Source organism: Chiloscyllium plagiosum, unplaced genomic scaffold (genome assembly GCF_037043375.1).
Source record: "Chiloscyllium plagiosum isolate Xiang-an unplaced genomic scaffold, Cpla_swu_hap1 HiC_scaffold_11, whole genome shotgun sequence".
NCBI classification, from domain to species: Eukaryota; Metazoa; Chordata; class Chondrichthyes; order Orectolobiformes; family Hemiscylliidae; genus Chiloscyllium; species Chiloscyllium plagiosum.
This window is the reverse complement of record NW_028270149.1, coordinates 40,634,878-40,658,295: the sequence shown is the minus strand read 5'-3', so window position 1 is coordinate 40,658,295 and position 23,418 is coordinate 40,634,878. Positions and strand designations below refer to the sequence as shown.

At 40.3% G+C, this 23,418-nt stretch overlaps 1 protein-coding gene across 1 annotated transcript; it reads right to left on the bottom strand.

Annotated features, from left to right (window-relative positions):
• Nucleotides 1–300: 300 nt before the first annotated feature.
• Nucleotides 301–22,841, bottom strand: LOC122557279 (ras-related protein Rab-39B). The gene is made up of 3 exons (XM_043704805.2): nucleotides 22,527–22,841; nucleotides 21,337–22,334; nucleotides 301–6,405 (listed from the first exon to the last, which is right to left on the bottom strand). The coding sequence occupies exons 2-3, from the start codon at nucleotides 21,549–21,551 to the stop codon at nucleotides 5,979–5,981; spliced, it is 642 nt and encodes a 213-aa protein (XP_043560740.1). The 5' UTR covers nucleotides 21,552–22,334; nucleotides 22,527–22,841; the 3' UTR covers nucleotides 301–5,978.
• Between the last annotated feature and the right edge of the window lie 577 nt (nucleotides 22,842–23,418).

The window sequence follows — 23,418 nt, the reverse complement described above, 5'->3', positions numbered from 1 at the left end:
ATACTTGCATCACCGTGTCTGCAAATATGATTTACAGCGTCTATTACTGCACCAGTATGAAATAGATGGAAGCTATCCTTCCTGAGTACAATTACTTCTTAATTATACAATTGAAATGTGCTTTGAAGAATAGAATCATGATTTTTTAAATGATTTCTATAAAAAAATGAGCATCTGATACTGGTCCTTCACTGCCTACCAGACACATTTAAAAGCTAGGCCTACATTTGGTGATGTCACAACTGCAAGGATGCACTTCCTCATATATGTGTGTGTTGACATCAAATCTTGTGACTGAAATTGCAGCTTGCATCTTGGGAAATTTATTCAAAGGAATATTAATAACATGACTGATATGAGTGAACAAAAATCAATTCCTATTTTTAACAGGTGGAAAGAAGTGGAATTATTACAGCGTCTAAACAAAGAGCATTATTTGGAGGCACACATTTTTATTCATTCTTATCTGTAGATGCAACCCCTTTCAAAGATGAACGATTTTAGGTTTCATTGAGTTATAGGTAGCTAGTCTAACTGAACCTGGCTTGGAAAGCAACAATAATGATTGCATTATGCATCAACACTGCATGGGCTCATTGCGCTCTTCAGTGGATTTCATTTAAATGTAAGAACCTGGAAGAAGAGTAGGCCATTCAGCTCTGCCATTTAATCAAGTAGTCGCTGATCTGATTGTACTTCAAATCCACATGACTGCATTCCCCTGATAACCTTTAACCCCTTTGCTTACCAAGAATCTATCACTTCTGCCTTAAAAATATTCAAAGACTCTGTTCCCACTACCTTTTCAGGAAGAAACTTCCAAAAAATCACAACCTTCTGTGAGTAAAAAAATTTGCCTAATCTGTTTTAAATAGGTGACCACTTATTTTAAAACAGTGATTACTAGTTCTGGTTTCTCCTGTAATGGAAATATCCCCCTACTTATACCCTGTCTAGATTCCACAGGATATTGTATATTTCAATTAAATCACCTTTTACTCTTTCAAACTCCAGCAGGTACAATCCAAGACTGTCCAATGGTTTCTCATAAGGCAACCTACTCATTCCAGTTTTCGCCTGGTAAGCCTTCTCTGAACTATTTCCAACATATTTACATCCTTCCTTAGATGACGAATTCTGTACACAATGCGTCAGATGGGTCACACCAATCCCCTATATAACTGAGCTACAACCTCCCTACCTTTGTATTCAATTTTTCTTGCAATAGTCTGTAACATGTAATGGTGCTTTGGGGCAAGGTAACCTGTCCAAAGAAAAAGTACATTTTCCTGTGTATGTTCAGGAAGCTCAATATGGTGGAGAGATTGGGTTCAACAGCATCAGGAGGTTGTCAGAGGCCCACCAGCAACACAAAGGTGGGAGAAACGCATTGGGGATGCAGAACGAGCTGAATGTGCACACACAACTGTTCCTGGAACTGACCCTCAAGAGTTAGTGAAAAGTTACTTGTTAATGTGTACCCTCAAAACATTCACTTATTCCATGAAAAACCCTTTGACTTATATTGCATTTGATGATTCTGCTTTGCCACTGACTAAGGAGGAATATAATTAATTAGCAGAGGATTACCTTTGATAGGTCCTCAAGTCAGTGGAAGTTTCATTTTACCGACCTGCTTTCCCTTAAATAGCTTTAAAATCCAAACAAACAACTCTCTGATTATTCTTTTCCTTTTTCTTTGATTCAGTCTTGCTGGTACAGTGCATAATTCGGACTTGGACTTTCACCTTGCTTTTTCAACAAAATAAAGCACTAAGCTGAAAAATTTAAGATAACTTATCCCACATTAGTTAATTTTCTGTTCAGATAATTGTCAGCTAACTCTGTCATTACACTAGGAAACATGGAATAAAGAATTCCACCACATTTAGATTTTACAATAATTACAGTAGAAGCACATAAAATATTAAATGCTATGACTCTAACAAAATTGAAGAATCAGAATCCACAATCATAAAGCGAAACAAGGTACTTGAACAAGGAAGGCTTCAATGAAAGAATTGAGAGACCAGTTTAAGACTGCTGTCAGTAAGAATAGGTTCATGCAGAAAATGACTAACATTTGGAATAATCCTTCAGATTACATAGTGTAAATAAATCCTCAGATTAACTCAGGATACAGATGATAACATTGTGGAAATCTAATGTTAACATGTCTCTGTGGAAGAATTCTCATTTAGTGGTCAAAAGATTATATTCCAAGCTCCATTATGAGCACATCATCTCAGCAGGCAATTTGGATGAACCATATTTCAACGAGATATTTCCTCAATGTTCATTTTGCTTTTACTGATAATTTATAATTGTTCATTTAAGACCAACACATCATTCATCTCATTGACTGTGCATGCAATTTTCTGGGCACAAATTGGCTGCCACATCTACCAATATAACAATAGCTATATAAAGATAGGGAATGTACAAAATATTTGGAATGTCCTGAGAGTATGAGAAGGTGCTATGAAATTTTCTCTTTACTGGATCATAAGCTAGACCTCCTTCATTAGTGATGATATCTTTGATACTGCTGCATCTGCAATATCTGAAACAATACATAAACTGTTGGGTCTAATTTCCAGTTTTGGCAACAGAGAAAATGGGCAATATTGAATCAGCTGGCCATTGTACATACTTCCTGATCAACCTAATTGGAAATGAACGTTGGAAGAGAAGAATAGCAAATGGTTAATCTGATAGCAACTGTTTAAACAATTGGCCAAAGTCAAAATTACTCCCAATGATTTTGTATCCCTCCCCAAATATGGGTGGACCCCAAAATGTGTAACAGATAAATCAGAGGGAATTAAGTTTAAACCTTTGAGTAGCTGTACTAGATTGCCCTAGAAAGTACACTTGGGGCTGATTTAGCCAGCTGTCAGTCTCTTCCAGGCTCAAGCCAGTTTGACCATAATGCTTTAGTTTTACAAATCTAAAACACCTATCACATTTTCCTTGGCAATGTTTAAACAGTGTTAAATAGGATTGAATGCATGAATTATTCACTTGTTTGAGGATCTGCATTTTCAGGAAGTTAATACAATAGTACCTGAGGTATGAAGTGATACTTCATGCTGGAATGAGGTTAGAGACCACTTGAAAACAATCCAGTATTGTGTGAGATATTAACTACTGCTTATTTTTAAATATCTCAATGACTGAACTGGTTTCCATGAAGAGATGCTTACTAATACAGGACTTGAATATTGCTGTAAAGACAGACATGCTGTCAGAGCTTGAACCTATCAGGATAAACACAAGAATGCTATATTTCAAACAATCACTACAATCTATAGTACAGGAGAAAAAGTATTACCACAGATAAAGCATGTCAATAGGGTGCTACTGATTTGCTCAACTTGAAAGTGTGGATCAAAGTTATTCTATAGGTCAATGGTTATCCTGAACAAATCATTCACTGCGTCATGCTAACTTGTAAAAAGCTGTCATCTTTGAATTTAAGTAGTGTCCACTGTGCTCAGACTTTCAAACAAAAGCAAAATATCTCAAAAATTAAAACAAACGGTTAATTACACTGATACAATGCAGCTGCAATGGAAGTGGTATTTTTCACTAATAAGGTTGCCATCGCACCAAACAGATATTCTCCCTACCACACAGTTGAGAAATATCGTGTCGGAATTTCAGTGCCATATGTTCCAATGACTGACTGAATCAAACCTCATATTCCTCTGGCTATTCCTCAAAGGCAGTGTATAGAGCATTCTCAAATAGCTCACACTTGCAAAACCCAAAACCATCACTGGTTGATGTGATTTTGTAACTGGGCAGTATTTGGTGAACATTTTTGTGAGTGTTGCCAACTACACAAATACCAATTTATCAGTCAAGTTTGTAATGTGGCTCATTTGCCCCTGCCACAAGTGACCCATACTCAAGCCAGGATTCACTCTGCAAATAAAAAAAATACATTACAGACTTGCTGCTTTTTGAATTACCCAGAAGCATAAGGAGCCTATTGTTCCCTAATGTGCTCTCAATGACCATGCCTTGCCCAATCAAAGTTGAGTTGGCAACCGTCAGCATCCCTTTCCTTCTGCACCATAGTCTGTTGTAATCATTTGAAATTTGGCATTCTTGTCTTTATCCTGATGAGTGAGGTGAAAAGTTACAGCACAAGGCTCCACTTTTCACCAGTGTTGACTTTTACTAATAATGGTTCAGTTCTCAGAAACCTAGTGAAATTAGTGATTAAAACACTTGCTGTAAAATCAAATATAGTTCCTGTTTATTTAGTGATTAATAATTTGCATCTGGTCAAATGATTTTCTATTTCATCTAGTTCGAATTATGTGTTTGGAATTAATCTGCAATGATGCATTCAGTAAGGTAAGAACGACTCACATAACTACAGCAATCGTCTTATTGAGTGGAGTTTGTTTTTGTAGCATGTGGAAGTTATTCTCTAAGATTATGTGGACCTACTGCTTACCTGGCAAAGTAAGAGTTTCTCACTTTGTAACTATACAGTTGCTGTCTATTTGGCTGCATGAAGACCTTACCATACAATTGTACTAAACATCTCTTTATTCACCTGGATAAAAAAAAGTATTTTATTCAGCAGGGTAAAAGTTAATAATTCTATATATTCTGTTGACTCATAAACTAAGGGTCACTCATCATATATTTAAATGGAGTCCCTATATACTCACAAAGATAAGGACTGTATGGATTTACCATTTATTTGGTGAAGTAATGGTTAATTCAAGAGCACTGATCTATCATACACTGTATATAGTTGGTTTACTGATTTACAAATATCTTTATGTGTTTGTACAGTCACTACACATAGGAGGCTAGTGAAGGCCTTCTTAATTCTGTAACTTCAAAATGTTCACTATTTGTTCTCAGCAAATATTATTGTTTAACTTTTGCTTTTTCTCCCTTACTTTCTCACGCGCATCCCCAATATTATTAAGAAATCTCCTAGTGAGAATCTAACTGATTGCATCAACCAGTATGTTATAGAACTATTTTGATCTTTATGATGAGGGATCCAGTCTGTTGTACAGATTGTGCTGAACAGGTTGGGTCAGATACATTTAGGATTCACTTCAGAGGAAAAATCAAATCAAGGTTTGTGTTTCTAATTGATAGCAGTGACTCTTGCTGGACAGAGTACATGATGGTTGGATTGGGCTCAACAGTGAAGTATGCATTAAGTTTCAATAGACTGATGATACTTTGTGAATTAATTTAACCTTGATAAATAATAATTTTGGCCATGTTCCAGAGAGCTACACTGTACCACAGTATGCAGCTGTCAGCTCCAGGAAGGTAAGAGAGGAGGAGATATTTGGGAAGAAATATAAAACATCACCCTCAGAATGACATCTACCTCTGAGTGTGTTCAGTGAGATGACCTGTAGAATTTTTTTAATGTAGATGTTAGCCAGAAAAAATACCTATATTTATTTCTGCAGGTCTTTATTATTGGAATAAGTTTAAGTTATTTTACACTATGTCATGGGAGATTGACTTTGCTGTATCTGTGAATCAAGAGTAGACAGGATTTAATGAAGATCCTCACCTGCATTGTACAAGGGAATGAGGACATGCAGACTGAATTAAAGTAGCAGTTCAGGTTCCTCAACTGCCTCTCTTACAGTAGAATGTCAATTAATGACCATAAACCCAGTTACAGTCTGGATTATTCAATGCTTCTTTTTAGAAATTTTCAAAAACATGAATTGTTTCTTGTCTCCCCAGACCGGGAATTAAAACAGTAGGTGGAAACTCTCCATTCCCATCTGCTGGCTAATTAGAGTAACTGATTCAGACATCAGGATCTCATTAATTACAAAAAGATGGATCAAATATCTGTATTGTGGAAATAGTGAATAATTTGTGATACAAACTTAAAAAGGCCTACAGCATTTATTTGGTACAGTCTCTACGTGCGAGGGGATTTATCAAGTTTAAACGTTTCCACTCTTTAATTAGCAAAGGCATCGTCTGCCTGATTTGACAGCTTCCTCTGAGGAGTGGACCACATTTGGAACAAAACCACTCTTCACTCCTTCCCAACCCTCTTGCATCATAATGTCACCCCTTCTGACAAGTTCATAAATATCCCTTGTCAGATCGGTAAAGGCCTGTTCAACGTTGATGGAATCTCTTGCGGACGTCTCTATATATTTCATCCGGTAAGCTGCAGCAAGCTTTTCTGCCTCCTCCTTCGACACTTGCCGTTGGGTTGCCAGGTCACATTTATGACCAACCAGCACAAAAACGATCTGGAATGGCTGGACGTGAACTTTGGCCTCTTCCAACCATTCATGCACATTCTGGAATGACCTACGGTTAGTTATATCGAATAAGAGCAGTCCTCCCACTGAATTCCTGTAATATGCACGAGTTATTGACCTAAAAGATGGGGGAAATAGTTGAAAAGTTAGAAATAGTTAACATAATCAAAAGATCAGGTTCAATGGCACATAAAATATTTCAGCACAGTGAGTTTGAAAATCTTATTGTATGCAACCTTTGATTTGGTTGTTACAATGCCTTAGAGACATTAAGAATAAAAATAGGGATTTTACTTGACTTTATGAAAATTGAATTTGAAAACATGACATGTTGAAAAAGTTCTTCCCCTTGTTCAAACTCTTGGGAGAATTGATATTGCTTACTCTTCTGATGGAATAGTTGATATTTTTCCTTGACAGCCAGTAATTTTGAGCAAAAACATCTGCAACTTCACTGTATGTAAATCAAAGCTTTCATTTTATCACCCCATTCTTTATCTAAAGTCTTTGAAACTGTGTAACTACTTGACACTTTTCTTTGGTTTTGTGTAGGATTCCTGATTCCTTGGTTGAAAATTCAGCCTATCCCTGTAACCAATCTGAGATTATAGAAGGATCTAGGTCTGAGTTGGCAATGAATGACCAAAAAGTTAAATTTGTTGGGAACCCTGTTCCAATTGACCATCGTCTGCTTTTTATTCGGACAGAACAAGCGGCAGGAAGACCAGGAGACATTTTGGCATTTTAAATTGACAATGATACTGAAAGTCTGGGAAATTACCTGTTTTGCAGATACAATAATGGCCACCAGGTTTCTCAGCTAGAGCTGCAGTTACACTCAGGGTTCTGAAGAAGAATCAGACCAGATTCAAATCTTTAACTCTGTTACTCTCTCCACAGATGCAACCAGAGATGTTGAGTTTCTCTAGACTTCTTTGTCTTTGTTTCAGATTTCCAACATTGACAGTATTTTTCATTTTTTATAGACTCAGTGTTATTCCTTCCTGCCAGCCCCACCAAATATCTTCTACTATCCAACCCACCTCCTCCATCCCAAACAGAAGCCACAATCCTGAAATCAGGGATTCAACAACCCTATCCTGGGATCAGGTCAACCCCTTATCCAGGATTGTTCCTCTAACCTCAGGCTTTGATTGGATCCTCTCACCCTCAGTTCAGTGGTCATCCATTTGACACCTTACCCAAACCTTAGGATTGGAACCCACCATTCCCCATCCCCATCCCCATCTTGGAGATCAAAACCCTCGTAATCAACTTGGTCCTGCAGTCTCCTTCAGAGTCCTCCAAATCAACTGGAAGCCCAACCAGCTAACCACTTTATAGATGGTTAAATAGGGAACTTCTCAGTAATGAAAGTGAGGACTGCAGATGCTGGAGATTAGAGTCGAGAGTGTGGTGCTGGAAAAGCACAACAGGCCAGGCAGCATCCAAGGAGCAGGAAAATCAATGTTTCAGGCAAAAGCCCTCCCTCGATTTTCCTGCTCCTTGGATGCTGCCTGACCTGCTGAGCTTTTCCAGCACCACACTCTCAACTTTAACTTCTCAGTGATGTCTGTTTTACCTCTGCAGTCTGCTGAGAAACTATCATTTCTGGGTCTCCTACACACTCATAGGCCACCCTCTCAGTGGATCAAAAAGTGGGATGCCCATCACATTCTTCTTCTTCTTTATTGTTTCCTGGGATGTAGGTATTATGACAAGCCCAACATTTGTTGTCCGTCCCTAATTACCCTCCTCGAGCAAATAAAAGTCAACCACATTGCGTTTCTGAACAGTATTAATACTGTAAGGCCAATGAATATAACTTAAAATTCCTAATTTACAAGTAAGATAATGTTGAAAAGCTGTCAAGCACTTAAAGAAACTAACAAAATAATCATTGAAACAGTCAAGATAGGATCAATCTTCTATAATAGTCTGATGATGTAAAAAGATTGAATACACAGCCTTCCAGATAATTGTGAATGATAGGAATCTTATGTTACTGAGCTAAACATTATTCAACACTGAAATAATGTCGAACAACAAGGGTCATGTTTTTATGCTGAAGGAAAGTTTTCCTGTCACAGGTGCTAATTATCATCTTCACATGCACATCCCTTGATGAGTCAGCCTTCCAAGATAATGGCTTAAATTTGCTCTGAGGTGGATTAGTGAGCTATATTCCCCAATGTTCATGTCTCGTGAGGCTGGAAAACGTGCAAGACACCAACATTTAGCTTACACTGAAGCAGTTTAAGCAGCCCCCACCAGAATGTACCAAGCTGCTGTATTGGTTTGGGTCATACTTTACGATAAATTCTATTACACCGACATTTAAATAGTCCAGAGGAGTACTAAATAAAACTGCCAAGAAATAAAATACATTAATGGCAAGAAAATAAAAGTACACAAATAAATATTTTGACATGTTTTTATACAGCTAGAGATATAACATATTAGATTAGTATCTCATGAAGTGGCTGGTAACGCAGTATAGCCAACAGGTACAGCTGAGATAATATTGATGGTGTAGTGGTAGCAGTCCCACCTTTGAGCCAGGAGGCATGGCTTCAAGTCCTGCCTGCTCCAGAGGTGTGTAGTAACATCTCTGAACAGGTTGATTAAAAATATCTTAGTGCATGTCATAGAGTCATAGAGATGTACAGCATGGAAACAGACCCTTTGGTCCAACGTGTCCATGCCAACAAGATATCCCAACCCAATCTAGTCCCACCTGCCAGCACTCAGCCCATATCCCTCCAAACCCTTCCTATTCATATACCCACCCAGATGCCTTTTAAATGTTACAATTGTACCAGCCTCCATCACTTCCTCTGGCAGCTCATTCCATACACGTACCACCTTCTGCGTGAAAGAGCTCCCCCTTAGGTCTCTTTTATATCTTTCCATTCTCACCCTAAACCTATGCCCTATAGTACTGGACTCTCCCACCACAGGGAAAAGACTTTGCCTATTTATCCTATCCATGCCCCTCATGATTTTATAAACCTCTATAAGGTCACCCCTCAGCCTCCGACACTCCAGGGAAAACAGCCCTAACTTATTCAACCTCTCCTTATAGCTCAAATCCTCCAACCCTGGCAACATCCTTATAAATCTTTTTAAAACCCTTTCAAGTTTCACAACATTTTTTGTGATAGGAAGGAGACCAGAACTGCACACAATATTCTAACAGTGGCCTAACCAATGTCCAGACAGCCGCAACATGACCTCCCAACTCCTGTACTCAATACTCTGACCAATAAAAGAAAGCATACCAAATGCCTTCTTCACTATCCTATCTACCTGCGAATCCACTTTCAAGGAGCTATGAACCTGCACTCCAAGTTCTCTTTGTTCAGCAACACTCCCTAGGACCTTACCACTAAGTGTATAAGTTCTGCTAAGATTTTCTTTCCCAAAATGCAGCACCTCACATTTATCTGAATTAAACTCCATCTGCCACTCCTCAGTCCATTGGCCCATCTGATCAAGATCCCGTTGTATTCTGAGGTAACCTTCTTCGCTGCCCACTACACCTCCAATTTTGGTGTCATCTAACTATACCTCTTATGCTCACATCCAAATTATTTATATAAATGATGAAAAGTAGTGGACCCAGAACTGAAACTTGTGGCACTCCACTGGTCACAGGCCTCCAGTCTGAAAAACAACCCTCCTCCACCACCCTCTGTCTTCTACCTTTGAGCAAGTTCTGTATATAATTGGCTAGTTCTCCCTGCATTGCATGAGATCTAACCTTGCTAATCAGTCTCCCATGGGGAACCTTGTTGAACGCCTTACTGAAGTCCATACAGATCACATCTACCGCTCTGCCCTCATCAATCCTGTTTGTTACTTCTTCAAACAACTCAATCAAGTTTGTGAGACATGATTTCCCACGCACAAGACCATGTTGACTATTCCTAATTAGTCCTTGCCTTTCCAAATACATGTACATCCTGTCCCTCAGGATTCCCTCCAACAACTTGCCCACCACCGACGTCAGGCTCACTGGTCTATAATTCCCTGGTTTGTCCTTACCACCTTTCTTAAAGAGTGGCACCACGTTAGCCAACCTCCAGTCTTCTGGCACCTGACCTGTGACTATCGATGATACAGATATCTCAGTAAGAGGCCCAGCAATCACTTCTCTAGCTTCCTACAGAGTTCTAGGGTACACCTGATCAGGTCCTGGGGATTTATCCATTTTTATCCAGCACTTCCTCCTCTGTAGTGGAGACCTAAATCTCTTAGCTCTTAATTTTATTCTTCATGGATCCAAAGCTAATGAATCCATACTTGCTGACAAAAACAGATAAAATCGGCATTGAAAGAAAATGACATCCTTAGTTTGGATGCTCTTGGGAGAGTTGGTTTGTATTTGATTGGCTAAATGGCATCCTTTTGTACTATAGGGATTCTATGATTTCAAAGCACTTCATATATAAAGAATTACTTTGAAGTGTGGTGGCAACTGTTATCATCAGCTAATTGGTTTTTGGTGACTGGAATTAAAGACAGAATCCTGGAGAATGCTTTGCTTTCCTTCAACTAATGTCAAAAAGTGCACTGGATTATGTGTTCAAGTTCTGGTATGAAACTGGAAACCACAAGACTGTGGTTTAAAAGCAAGAATTATTCATTTATTTTTTCATAGGATGTAGACATTGCTGGCAAGGTCAAAATTTGATGTCCATCCCTGATAGCCCTTGCTAATGGTTTGGTCATTACAGAAGGCAGCTAAGTGTCAACCAGCCTTGCTGTGGGTCTGAAGTCAATAGGTGGGCCAGACTGGCGAAGAATGGTAGATTCGCTTCCATAAAGGACATCAATATATTAGATGGATTTTTGCAACAGTCAACTGTAGTTTGCATGGTCACTACTTCAGTGAGTAGATTTTTAAAAATAAATCCAGATTTATTAATTGAATTTATGTTCCACTAGCTGCTACGGTGGGATTCAAACACTGTCACCAGTACATATCCCTGTCCAGTGACACTATCATTACACCGCCATCACCCTGAGAAGCTGGTACCCTTGAGAAACTGGTGGTGAGCCATCTTCTTGAACCACTGCAGTCCATTAGATGTAGATTTACCTGTAGAACTGCTAGAAACAGGAATTACAGAATTCCAACAACTGTAAAGGAACAATAATATCATTATGAATGAGAGGGGAACAAGAAAATCACAGTAATACTTGGAAATAAAGGTACTGATTCTCCATTTTGAATTAAACAAGACAAGTCAGACTAGCATGTCTCAATCACGATTTAAATTTTTTTTCTGGGAATTCAGAATACTGTGTGTGGGGTTGAGGTGATGACACCTGGAAGATGAGATGGTGTTCCCAAGCATCTAGTGTCTGTGTCCCTTGAAATAGTACAGACTGTGAGTTTGGGTAGTGCTGTCAAAGGCACCTTGGTGATTTGCGACAGCGCTGCCACTGTATGTTCTTCATGAAGGAAGTAAACATGTAAGGTGGTGGATGGCAGACAATCAAGTGGACTGATCTGTCCCAGATGGTTGTGGGCTTCTTCAGTATGGTTGAAGCTGCACTCATTAAGCTCTGTATGGAGCATTTCATCACATTCCTGACTTGTGCCTTGTAGATGGTGAACATGCTTTGAGCAGTCAGGAGGTGAGTTACTTGTAATTTTTAAAAATGACCTGGACCAGATATGGGCATTATTGTCAAATTCACAGATGATGAGAAACTTGGCAAAATCTTAGAAAGTGGTGAAGATAGTTATAAGTTTCACAATAACATTGACAGAGCAGTAAAAAGGGCAGCAGGATGGCAGATGGAGTTCCATACAGAGAAGAGTGAAGTGGTGAACTTTGTGCAGACTGATGATAATCCATATGTGGCATGATTTTGTAGATGAACAGAAAGGCTTTGATGTCCAATTTTACAAATCCTTAAAGAACAGCAGGACAAACTGATAACATGTTTAAAAGTAGGATTACTAGGGATTATAAATAGTGGGATGCTGGAATATTGTGGACAGTTCTGGACACCACATTCAAGAAAGGTGAAAAGGTAGTAGAAAGGATACAGAGGCAGTTTACCCATGGTAATACCAGAAATGGGGATTCAGTAATGAAAAGAGATTGGAAAAGTTAAAACTGCTTTCGTAGAGACAGAGACAAGCTGCCTGCCTCTCCCTGTGCAGTAATTGGTAATGCATTCCACAAAGACTGGCAGCCTGCAACTGAGTATGAAAGACCTGTTGCACTGAGACAGCTAGGTGAACAACAGAGAGGCGGGTAATCTGTAAATCAGTGCTGAAATCAGAAAGTGTGCGTTAATTATTTAGAAACTTTCAAGTAACTAGTGAAGTGCATGAGCAATAAAAAAGTAAACTAAGAGCCATAAGATGCATGCATGTTCCTGAAGGCAAAGCGAACCTGGCAGAAGCAAGCAAATCATAGTTTTTCCTGAGCTCGAAAGTAGAGTGTGGCTTGTGGGATAAGGATATTCATGATGATGTGGTGAGGCTGATGCTATGTTGTGTGGATACTGACGTGTGTGGGTGACAGTTCGCAGAGGATGGTGGCCATGGAGCATGCAGCAACTTTGTTGTGGAGGAGCATCTGTTCAATGATCGACTTAAGCATTGGGTGAACTGCAGCCACAAGGTACCTGCTCTGATTTACATGTCAGGAATCTGTGCTTCTAGTTTCTCAACAAACCAGAGGAGGATTGGAAGTAGCATAAAACTAAGGCAGGTTAGGGTGTTAGTGAATTGCAATTGCATTGGAATAAGATAGCTGCCGCTTCATGGTGTGACTCTGAATTCACCACTTACTGCTTTAGGGGAAAACTGGGAAAACTTTGCACTTTTTTTTTCCATCTTGACACCCCATTACTCAAGCCATACTAAAGAGGGAAAAAATTCTGCCCATTGAAATACACTGGCACAACTGGCTGGTCCAGAAACTTATACAAGTGCAACCATTAGAATACAATTAACTGCATAAAGGAGGCAAACATTTTTTCAAGCTTTCGGAAGCCTGGAAATAGTTTTAAAAATATGTCAGTCTATCCAAAGACTCTATGGCTCCTAAGCAAAAAAAAATTATAAACATGACAGAAAAACTAAACTACAGCCATAAAATGGAATCTATGGGCATATGGTGTATATCTGAGCTGATCATGTGAACCTGTCATTAAATAGAGGGGGTACACTGAGGAGTTATCCTGTTTGGTAATCCAAGGCACTCTCCACAGAAAACAGAATTGTACTCTTTGACAGATAGCAGTGGACAGGAACACGGTTATGTACACCTGCAGGACAAAGAACAAATGAAGGAGAAGAAAGTGCATTTATTGATGTCACAGTGTTATCTGAGATGGAGATAATGGGTCAGATTTGAACATGCCAATTGTTGATAGAGATGTCCCTATGATGGTTGGCTGCAATTACCCTTGCTGTAAATAGCATAACTCTTCAGGTGGCTCTCAGCAATGGAAGGCAGCTGTCCTTGGTAATTAGAAGGAGGCTATATCAAGGTCTCAGATTATGGCCTGGCACTTACTGATCTCCCTTTCTTGTCTTTAAATCATCTTTCACCATCTCAACCACAAAATTCTGTTTTTGAGACACTTAATAAATAACGATAAGCAATCAGTAAAACGACCTACACATTTTTTCTCAAAAAAATTAGTAATTAAAAATAATAAAACACTGCTGAAAATATATTGCAAGAATTCCAAAAAAAATACAAAGCCCATGCCAGTTTAAGATTTCTTTCACCCATTGCAGCACTGCTTTCATTCCAAGTGGATGCACAAAATAGAGGAAACTTGGAACAAATCCATAGAATTGTGCTCAAATGTTCAGAGAGACATAGTGGTTTTATAAGACTGACATACAAAATGAATCCCAATACTCTATCAAACACAAAGCAGGAACTGCCTCTTGCAGGAAATTTTCACAGAGCTTGCTCAACTCTGCAATTCTCCAACAACAAGTGCACCTGCTACCCACTGCGGAATCTATGCCCACAGGTTCGGCAATGTGGTCATTGCATAGAGGCATAAGCACAATACCACTATTTGTCCGACAGTGTGTGTGACTGTCATCCGAAGAGCTGACCTTGCGCTATAATTCAAGGTCAATACTTCTGCACATCATTGCAGATCTATGGGTGCTAAATATATGTGTGCCGGAACAGCATCAAGCTCAAGAGGGCAAGTTGTCTGATGTCTCAATTATTGAAAGGCTGCTAGTCACTTTAAGGCTGTACTGCTACTGCTAAAAGAAAGCACCTTATGGTTGGAATAAGGTCAATAGGAAATAGGGCACCATTTAAAATGCAGTTCTCAAACTCCTACTTTAGAAAGTGTGGCCAGAATTGTGGTCCTTATCACAAATTAACATGGATGAATATTGCAGGAAGACTTAGTGATATTTCAGTATAATTTCATGTATGCATACATCATGGAGGCAATGCACAGGAAACTTGCAGATTTCAAGACTTGCCAAGACAGGAATCATTACTTTGCCTCACATGCATCTCACAGAGCTTCACTTTAAGCTTGTTACTGCAAAGCAGAAGAAAATTGACTAGCATTCTGACAACAGTTCAAATACTTCCCAAGTGTACAGATATACCCTCCTCTTTTGCTGTGCATTTTATCTCATTGTCATGACAATGCATTTGCACCAAAGTCCATTAATTAGTTAAAAAGCAAGCAGAAATTCCATCTTTACTACATATTCAGCAGCTTATGTAAGATAGAAACCTGGCTGTATACCTGAATGATACACTTCCAACTTTCTCATTTCAACATGTCACTATTCAGCCTAATTATGAAACTGGAATCATTGGGTATCGGGGGCCAAATGGTTGGAGTCATTTCTGGCACACAGGAAGATGGTTGTGGTTGCTGGAGGTCAGTCATCTCGGCTCCAGGACATTTTTAATGGAGTCCCTCAGGGTCGTCTCTTAGGTACAACCATTTAATCAGCTGCTTCATCATAGGGTCAGAAGTGGGTATGTTCGCTGGTGACTGAACAATGTTCAACCCCATTCGTGACTCCTCAGATACTGATATCCAGGCTTGGGCTTATGAGTGACAAGTAATTATTTGCACCACACATTTAGGTGAAGTGGGTACTGCAGATGCTGGAGATCAGAGTCAAGGTTAGAGTGGTGCTGGAAAAGCACAGTAGGTCAGGCAGCATCCAAGGAACAGGAAAATCGACGTTTCAGCCACTCCTGATTAAGGGCTTTTGCCCGAAATGTTGATTTTCTTGCTCCTCGGATGCTGCTTGACCTGATATGCTTTTCCAGCACCACTCTAATCTTGCACCACACAATTGCCAGACCATGATCATTTCCAATAAGGGAAATCTAATCACCGCCCCTTGACATTCAATGGGGTTACCGTCACTAAATTCCCCCACTATCAACATTCTTGGGATTACCATGGTCCAGAAAGTTAACTGGACTAGCCACATAAATTCAATGACTACAAGAGTAGGTCAGAGGCTAGGAATCCTGCAGTGAGTAACTCACCTCTTGACTTCCCAAGTGAGTAACTCACCTCTTGACTTGTCTACCATCTCCAAGGCACAAGTCAGAAGTGTGATGGAATGCTCCCCACATGCCTGGATAGATGTAGCTTCAATACTCCAGCACAAAGCAGTTGCTTGATTGGCACCACATTGACAAACACCCATTCCGTCCAACACTGACAGTCAGTAGCAGCTGTGTGTACTAGCTACAAAATTCACTGCAGAAATTCACCAAAGATCCTTAACATCGTTCAAACTCAAGACCAATTCCATCTAGAAGGACAAGGACAGCAGTTACATGGGAAGTTACCACTTGCAAGTTCCCCTCTAAGCCATTTACTATCCTGACTTGGAAATATATCTCCATTCCTTCAATATCACAGCATCAAAATCCTGGCTTTGTGGGTCTACTTACTGCACATGAGACTCCTAAAGATTATAGTATAGGAGGTAAATCACTTACTCCAAGCTGGTGGTATTAATTTTTGGTGTTAACTGTATTCTCTCCATCTTTCCAATTATTTATTTAGTCACTGATGTTCATTCACTCTCAAGGCCTGAATCAGCTTTAACATTCACTATCTTGCAGACTATCTTATGTGCACCACAGCAGTATATATTCTTCTTATGATCCTACAGTTGCCTTTTATAACAAGACAATAATAAAGTTTGCTGGCCCACCACTTATAGCAAATACGGGTCTCTTTGGAATTCATTCAATATAAAATCAAAATCCATGCTGAACCTTGCAACCCAAGTAAGGTCTAGATAAAAGGGCAAATTTAGTAAAAGGATAGGCTCTTTTTTTCTTTCTGTTCTTACTTGCACTTTTCCACATTTTGCACAATTAATAGTTGGGTTTGCATTGTTGACATTTTTTTCCTGATAATGCTTTCTTTCATTATCAGCTGACACTACAGTGCTGAGCATGGGAATTGCACTTGGTTCTCTGAACATGTTCCATAATGTAGGTAAAAATAAAGGGTTCATGAGAAACAAACACTGCAGGCAAAATTACACTTGAAGTGCTTTATTATTGCTTCACTATAGAATTATACAGTATAGAAAAGGTCTTCAGCCCATCAAGTCTGCACTGCCAAAAATATACTACTGCCTGCACTAATCTCATTTTCCCACACTAGGCCCAACTGCACTTAATGTAACTCCATGGGAATCTAAGTGTGTTGGAGGAAGTCAAATTTTACCACATCTGCTTCACAGTGCACTCTGTCCTAGAGCTGCACCATCTGCTTAGGATGATATGTGTATTACATCTGGAATGGGAATGTTCTTTCTACATCAGTGAAAGCTACCATAGCAAACAGTTTTCTTGCTATTGGATCCTTCCAAGGCACCCTGAAGAACATTAGTCATATCAGGCAGTATGCAGGATCTACATACACTAAGAAGGGGATAAAATACCAGATATGGATCGGGAACCTAAAATTAATGGAAGGAACCTATTTAATGTGTTAAAAATAATGTGAGAGCATATTGCAAGTTAGGACAGAAAAATCTCCAGGAATTGACATTTTCCATCCAAGGGCATCAGATGAATTAAGTGAGGAAATTGCCATTAATCATATAGAGTCATAGAGATGTACAGCACGGAAACAGACCCTTCGATCCAACTCGTCCATGCCGACCAGATATCCCAACCCAATCTGGTCCCATTTGCCAGCACTTGGCCCTGTCCCTCCAAACCCTTCCTATTCATATACCAATCCAGATGCCTTTTAAATGCTGTATTTGTACCAGCCTCCACCACTTCCTCTGTCAGCTCATTCCATACTTGCACCATCTTCTGCATGAAAAAGTTGCCCCGTAGGTCCCTGTTAAATTTTTCCCCTCTCACCCTAAACCAAGACACTCTAGTTCTGGACTCCCCCACCCAGGGAAAAGACCTTGTCTATTTACCTTATCCATGCCCTTCATGATTTTATAAACCTCAATAAGGTCACCTCTCAGCCACTGACATGGAGAAGGAGGAGGAATTATGCAATGCCATAGCCCACTTTGTCATTTAAAATTGATTACCTCAGCTCGATTTTCCTGACCTATCCTTAAATTTTGTGATTCCTTGAGACTCCAAAAATTGATTGATCACAGCCTCAAATGCAAACAATGACTGATCATGTACCACTCTCTAGGTGGAGAATTCCAAAGACTGATAAGCCTCTGACTGAAGAAATTGCACCTCAATTCATTCCTAAATGGCTGACCCCTGAGCCTGAACTTTTGCTCCTTTCTTTTAGCCTCTCCAACCCTGGAAGACAATCTCTCCACATCAATCCTCTCAGAACCCTAAATGATTCAACCAGATCACGTTTCTTGTAAACCAAAAAATATAGCCCCAGTTGACTCAATCTCTCCTCACGGATAACTCTCCATCGCAGAAATCAATCTAGTAAAACTTTGTTGCATCCACATCAAAGGCAAGTATATCCTTACTTAGGTATGGGGACCAGAAGTGTACAATGAAGATATGGGCTGACCAAAGCTGTCTACTGTTGCAGCAAGATTTCCCTATTCTTGTCCTCCAGTTCTTTGCGATAAAGACAAACATACCATTTTGTTTTCTATTTGCTTGTGTACCTGTATATTAACTTGCTGTTTTGTATACAAGTATACCCAAATCCATCTGAACAGTTAATATTAAAGAGTTTCATACCATGTAAAAAATACACTATTTTTCCAACCAGAGCAAATCTCCCCACATTGTACTCTGTTCGAATCTTTGCGCAGAATCTTAACACCATGCAGAGGCAGCTTTGGAAGCATGACAGAGGAGAACTTGGGGACACTGCACTTTCAATTGTCTATCTGACCCATTCCCATCACTGAATGATTTTGCCACTCTTGAGTCTCCAGTTCTGCACATCACCTTCTGATTTAAGATGCTCCATAAACCTGTTTCATGAAGAAGACTTTTCTTACCTTGCCTGATATCTCCTTAATTGGCCGTATTTATTATTTGGTGAATACTTTGGCCATTTAACTATTCTGCTGTTTCATAAGTCATTACTTAGTATTTATTTCTTTTCTATTCATTTACAGGATGAGTTCGTCACTGGCTAAGCCAGCATTCATTGCACAGAGGGCAACTGAGAGTCAACCATAATGCAGACCATACCAGGCAAGGACAGCAGCTTCCTTCCCTGAAGGACCAGGTGGATTTTTCCTGAAAATCAATAGTGGATTCATCATCCCACCCTGACAATGTTTTTCTACAACCTCTACCAACGGGGAGAACATACAGAAGCCTGAACATATGCTCCAGCAGGTTTCGAAACAGTTTCTACCCTACTGTTATTAGAATACTGAATGGACTCACAAACCCTTAACATTCGCCTGTACCTTTTTTTTGTTTTTGCCGCTGTCTACCTATTATTTACTTATCTATGCTACTTAACTCTGTGACCTGCCTGTATTGCTTGCAAGACAAAGCTTTTCACTGTGCCTTGGTACATGTGACAATAAATTCAATTCAAATTTTAACTAAATTCAAATTCCACTATCTGCTCTGGCATTACCTGAAGTTTCTGGATTAACAGTCCAGTGATTAAAGCACTAGCCCATCACCTTCCTGATTTTTCTTTTTGTGTTTTTATTCAGCCCCCAGCTCTCCTTTTTCTCCATGCTTGATTTCCTGTGTAAAGACAATATGTTTTGGGACTTTCCTGGATGGTTCAGTAAGCTTTTTAAAGATGCATTCAGCCAGAGTCCTGAGTAATCTGCACTATTCTCCAGCTAAGAACTACTATTGTTTCTAAAATTATTGACCATTCAGTTTAATTTGCAGTTATCCCAAAATGGAAGATATACATCAATTCAAAAATAGGGGTAATGACCTTCAAAGATAATGCTCAACAATTAATACTATACAGGTATTTTCATCGACATGATTCTTCCATTGTCAGAGCATTTCAGAAACCACAATATTTAATGATCTGGATTTTTTTATTTGGCCACAAAAGCCTCAATGTTGCTCATAACCAAACAATCCTTGTAAGGTATTAGTCAACATAGTATTAATGTGTTTGGATTTACTAATACTTCTCAGTCACTGGGTTTAATATTCAGAGCAGCACACCACACACATTTTGTGTGCAGTTCTCCTTTCCATGATATTGAAGATAGAAGAAGTGAGTTAATGGCTCTAGATCTCACTGACTATTAGATTATTTAGAGTGTGGAAACAGGCTCTTCAACCCAACAAGTCCACACTGACCCTCCGAAGAGCAACCCACAGAGACCCATTTCCCTACATTTACCCCTTCACCTAACACTACGGGCAATTTAGCATGGCCAATTCACCTCACCTGCACATTTTTGGACTGTGGGAGGAAACCAGACCATCCGGAGGAAACCCACGCAGACACGAGGAGAATGTGCAAACTCCACACAGACAGTTGCCTGAGGTGGTTAGCACTGCTGCCTCACAGCATTCGATTCCAGCCTCAGGTGACTGTGTGGAGTTTGCAACACATACAACAGTTGACAATAGCTATCAAAAAGTAAGACTGTGGATCTTGGGAATATGTCAGGGAATGCTGCAAGCATGTCGATATTTGAAAGGGATGTTGGGATTGTGTGAATATTTGTAACCAATGCTGGTAATATATCAATGTAGAAACACAGACAGATAGGAGCAACAGCATGCTACTGGGCTCATCAAGCTTGCTCTGCCATTTAACATGATCCTCTATCTCAATGTCATACTCTCATACTCTTCCCATACTCCTTGATGCCTTTGGTGTCTATAGTTCCATCTTTCACAGTGACTTGGCTTCCACAGCCAAATGTGGTAGAGAATTCCACTTGGTGGTTTGCTAACACTGATTGAATCTTGTTTCCTAATCTCAGTTCTAAATGGCCTACTCCAAATACTGAGACCGTGACACATTGCTCTGCATCTCCCCCTCCCCCACCAAGGCTGGGCAAACAACAATCCTATCATCTCAGGAATCAGAAAATCCTTGTAGCCTGGCAACGCTTTCAGGGTGCTGTTGACATGACAATGTCAGCAGAGGTGCCGGGAATGTGACAATATTTGCCAGGCATGCTGCAAATATGCAACACTGTCAGAGAATGGGGAATGTTTCAATATTTGCAGGGGTGCTGGGAACGTGTTAAAATTTGCAGGGGTGTTATAGTGAGGTGTAAATTCTTTGCACAGGGTTCTGGGATCCCTTCAATATTTGGAGGGATTCCTCACACACACGAAAAAGAATTGAGTTGGATAATCTCTGCTCGGATTTCAGTGAGAGAGTGAATGGAAATGTTTACAGCAAACTCCATTTGTGGCATCATGGGAGTGGAAACAACTCATGATATCACACAAAGGGCCTTCTGCACAAAATGTCTGCTTGCATCAATTTGAACACACAAACCAGAAAAAGGCAGAACAATTACATATTTTCATGTATATTGATTTGCCCCTTTAGAACACAAGATTATGGCCTGATATAATTCCTGTTACGGCTTTCCTCAGATGTATTAGACATTGAGACTTACCTGAATCGTTCCTGACCAGCTGTGTCCCAAATCTGCAACTTAATCCGTTTTCCTGGCTCAATCTCTACCAACCTCGAGAAGAAGTCCACGCCAACCGTGGGGTCTGACACTTGGGCAAACCTTCCCTCGGTGAAACGACGGATCAGGCATGACTTTCCTACCGTGGAGTCCCCAATGACTATCAACCTGAACTGATAGACCCAAATAGCCTCCATCTCCTCAGGTGTTGTGATAACCTCTTGCCAAAATGGATAAATATTGTGGCCCAAGAGTAGCAAGTCTTTCAGCAGTGTCCTAGTGTGCCCAACTTATTGAGGTTGGTTACCCATCTGCCAGGTAGCTGGCAAACAGACAAAATCAGAAATCTCTGGCCTGCTCTGAGTCTGGGGGAAGGAGCAAGGATTGCACCGAGTCCTATATTTATAAGCAGGTTACCATGATGGGCCTTTCAAAAAGCAGCATTTGCAGATACAAAAGGATGTGTCACTTCAAGGATCAGTGCATTCCTTCTTCAGTGTCCTCACATCGCCAGAATATCCTCGTTTGGAGAAGCTCCCCGTATTCACAAACGGCCAGGACCCTCGGTGGTAGACTGTGTTTCTCGCTGCTGCTAATATTAACGTATCCGCAGGCAGACGTGGAGGATTCCCAGGCTTGCTGCTCTCACTGGATCACACCTCGGATGGTCCTCATGCAGTCTCCATCTTTAAATCTTGCTCCATATCGACCAGGAGAAAGACATTCATGCAAAAGCGAGCTGTCAGAATCATCAGGGCTGAAGGAGGGAGGAAGACCGGAGCAGTTCAGTCACATTCAGATAATATGAAACATTAGATGGACCCTGCCTCGGCCCGCCTCGAAAACGAGAATCGGCGATAAACTGACAGACAGAACTGGCTGGGATTAAAGCCTGGCCAAAATCCCAGGTTCCAAAGAATGGCTATTTGTTCCAGCCAAGGTCGCTGCCATCGCCCCCTCAGACAGGGAGAACAGGGCTTCTTTGAAGAAACAAAAAATTTAATTGCAATTACAACACTTCTGTAAACTAAACATTAAACATCATTTTACGGTGTTTTTTTAATCGATACGGTTGAATATACATTAAACAGATTGCGGGCTAGCAACAAAATCGATTTTGCAAAGATAATTTTACATTTTAATGTAAATACTAATGTTTAATGTAAGCTTACTCTCGGTTGTAATGGAAGCGATGCCGGCAGCGTTTCCTCACTCCGGGAGCTGCAGAGAGAGAGAGAGAGAGAGAAAGAGAGCAAAAAAACACACAACGCTTTCAAATATCAAACAATTAAATGGCGAACAGGCCGAAAGCCGAGACTCCCGAGACTGAGATGGTGGCAGCCAGGGATGGGTGGAAGATACTGCTTCGATTTCCCCGGGGATATGTTTGCAGCCTCTCCTCCCTCTCCCGCTCACTGACACAGGAATCACAACCTGTTTTCAGCAGGTTGCAGCTCTGGGCGAAAGCTGATGAAATCACTGCAACATCAGCACCATCGACAACACAGACCGCCTCCTCCTATCCTGCAACGACGAGCTCATTGCAACCAGGGTGTGCAATTGCACCGTGCATGTATTTACTAAGCAATGGTCTACATGCTCATTTCAAATAGAATAGGTATGGTTTTGAGAACAATTTAATAAGCATCATCAATTAAGAAAATTTGAGTTTATAAAATCAGATTTTCCACAGAGTACAAATAGTCAATCATATTTCTGTGGGAGAAAGTGGGGACTGCAGATTCTGGAGATCAGAATCCAGAGAGTGGTGCTGTAAAAGCACAGCAGGTCAAGCAGCATCCGAGGAGCAGGACAATCGACGTTTCGGGCATATGATGAAGGGCTTATGCCCGAAACGTCGATTCTCAGATGCTGCCTGATCAGCTGTGCTTTTTTGGCACAGTGGCTCAGTGTTTGGCACTGCTGCCTCACAGCACCAGGAAGCTGGGTTCGATTCCAGCCTCGATCGACTGCCTATGTGGAGTTTGCACATTCTCCCCATGTCTGCGTGGGTTTCCTCTGGGTGCTCTGGTTTCCTCCCACAATCCAAAGATGTGCAGGTTA

Bases quoted from the DNA above. Each gene is read 5' to 3' on its own strand.
- LOC122557279 (XM_043704805.2), bottom strand. From the start codon at position 21,551: ATGGAGGCTATTTGGGTCTATCAGTTCAGGTTGATAGTCATTGGGGAC. The intron at 6,406-21,336 runs GTAAGTCTCAAT...CCCATCTTTTAG, and splicing joins GCTGGTCAGGAACGATTCAG to GTCAATAACTCGTGCATATT.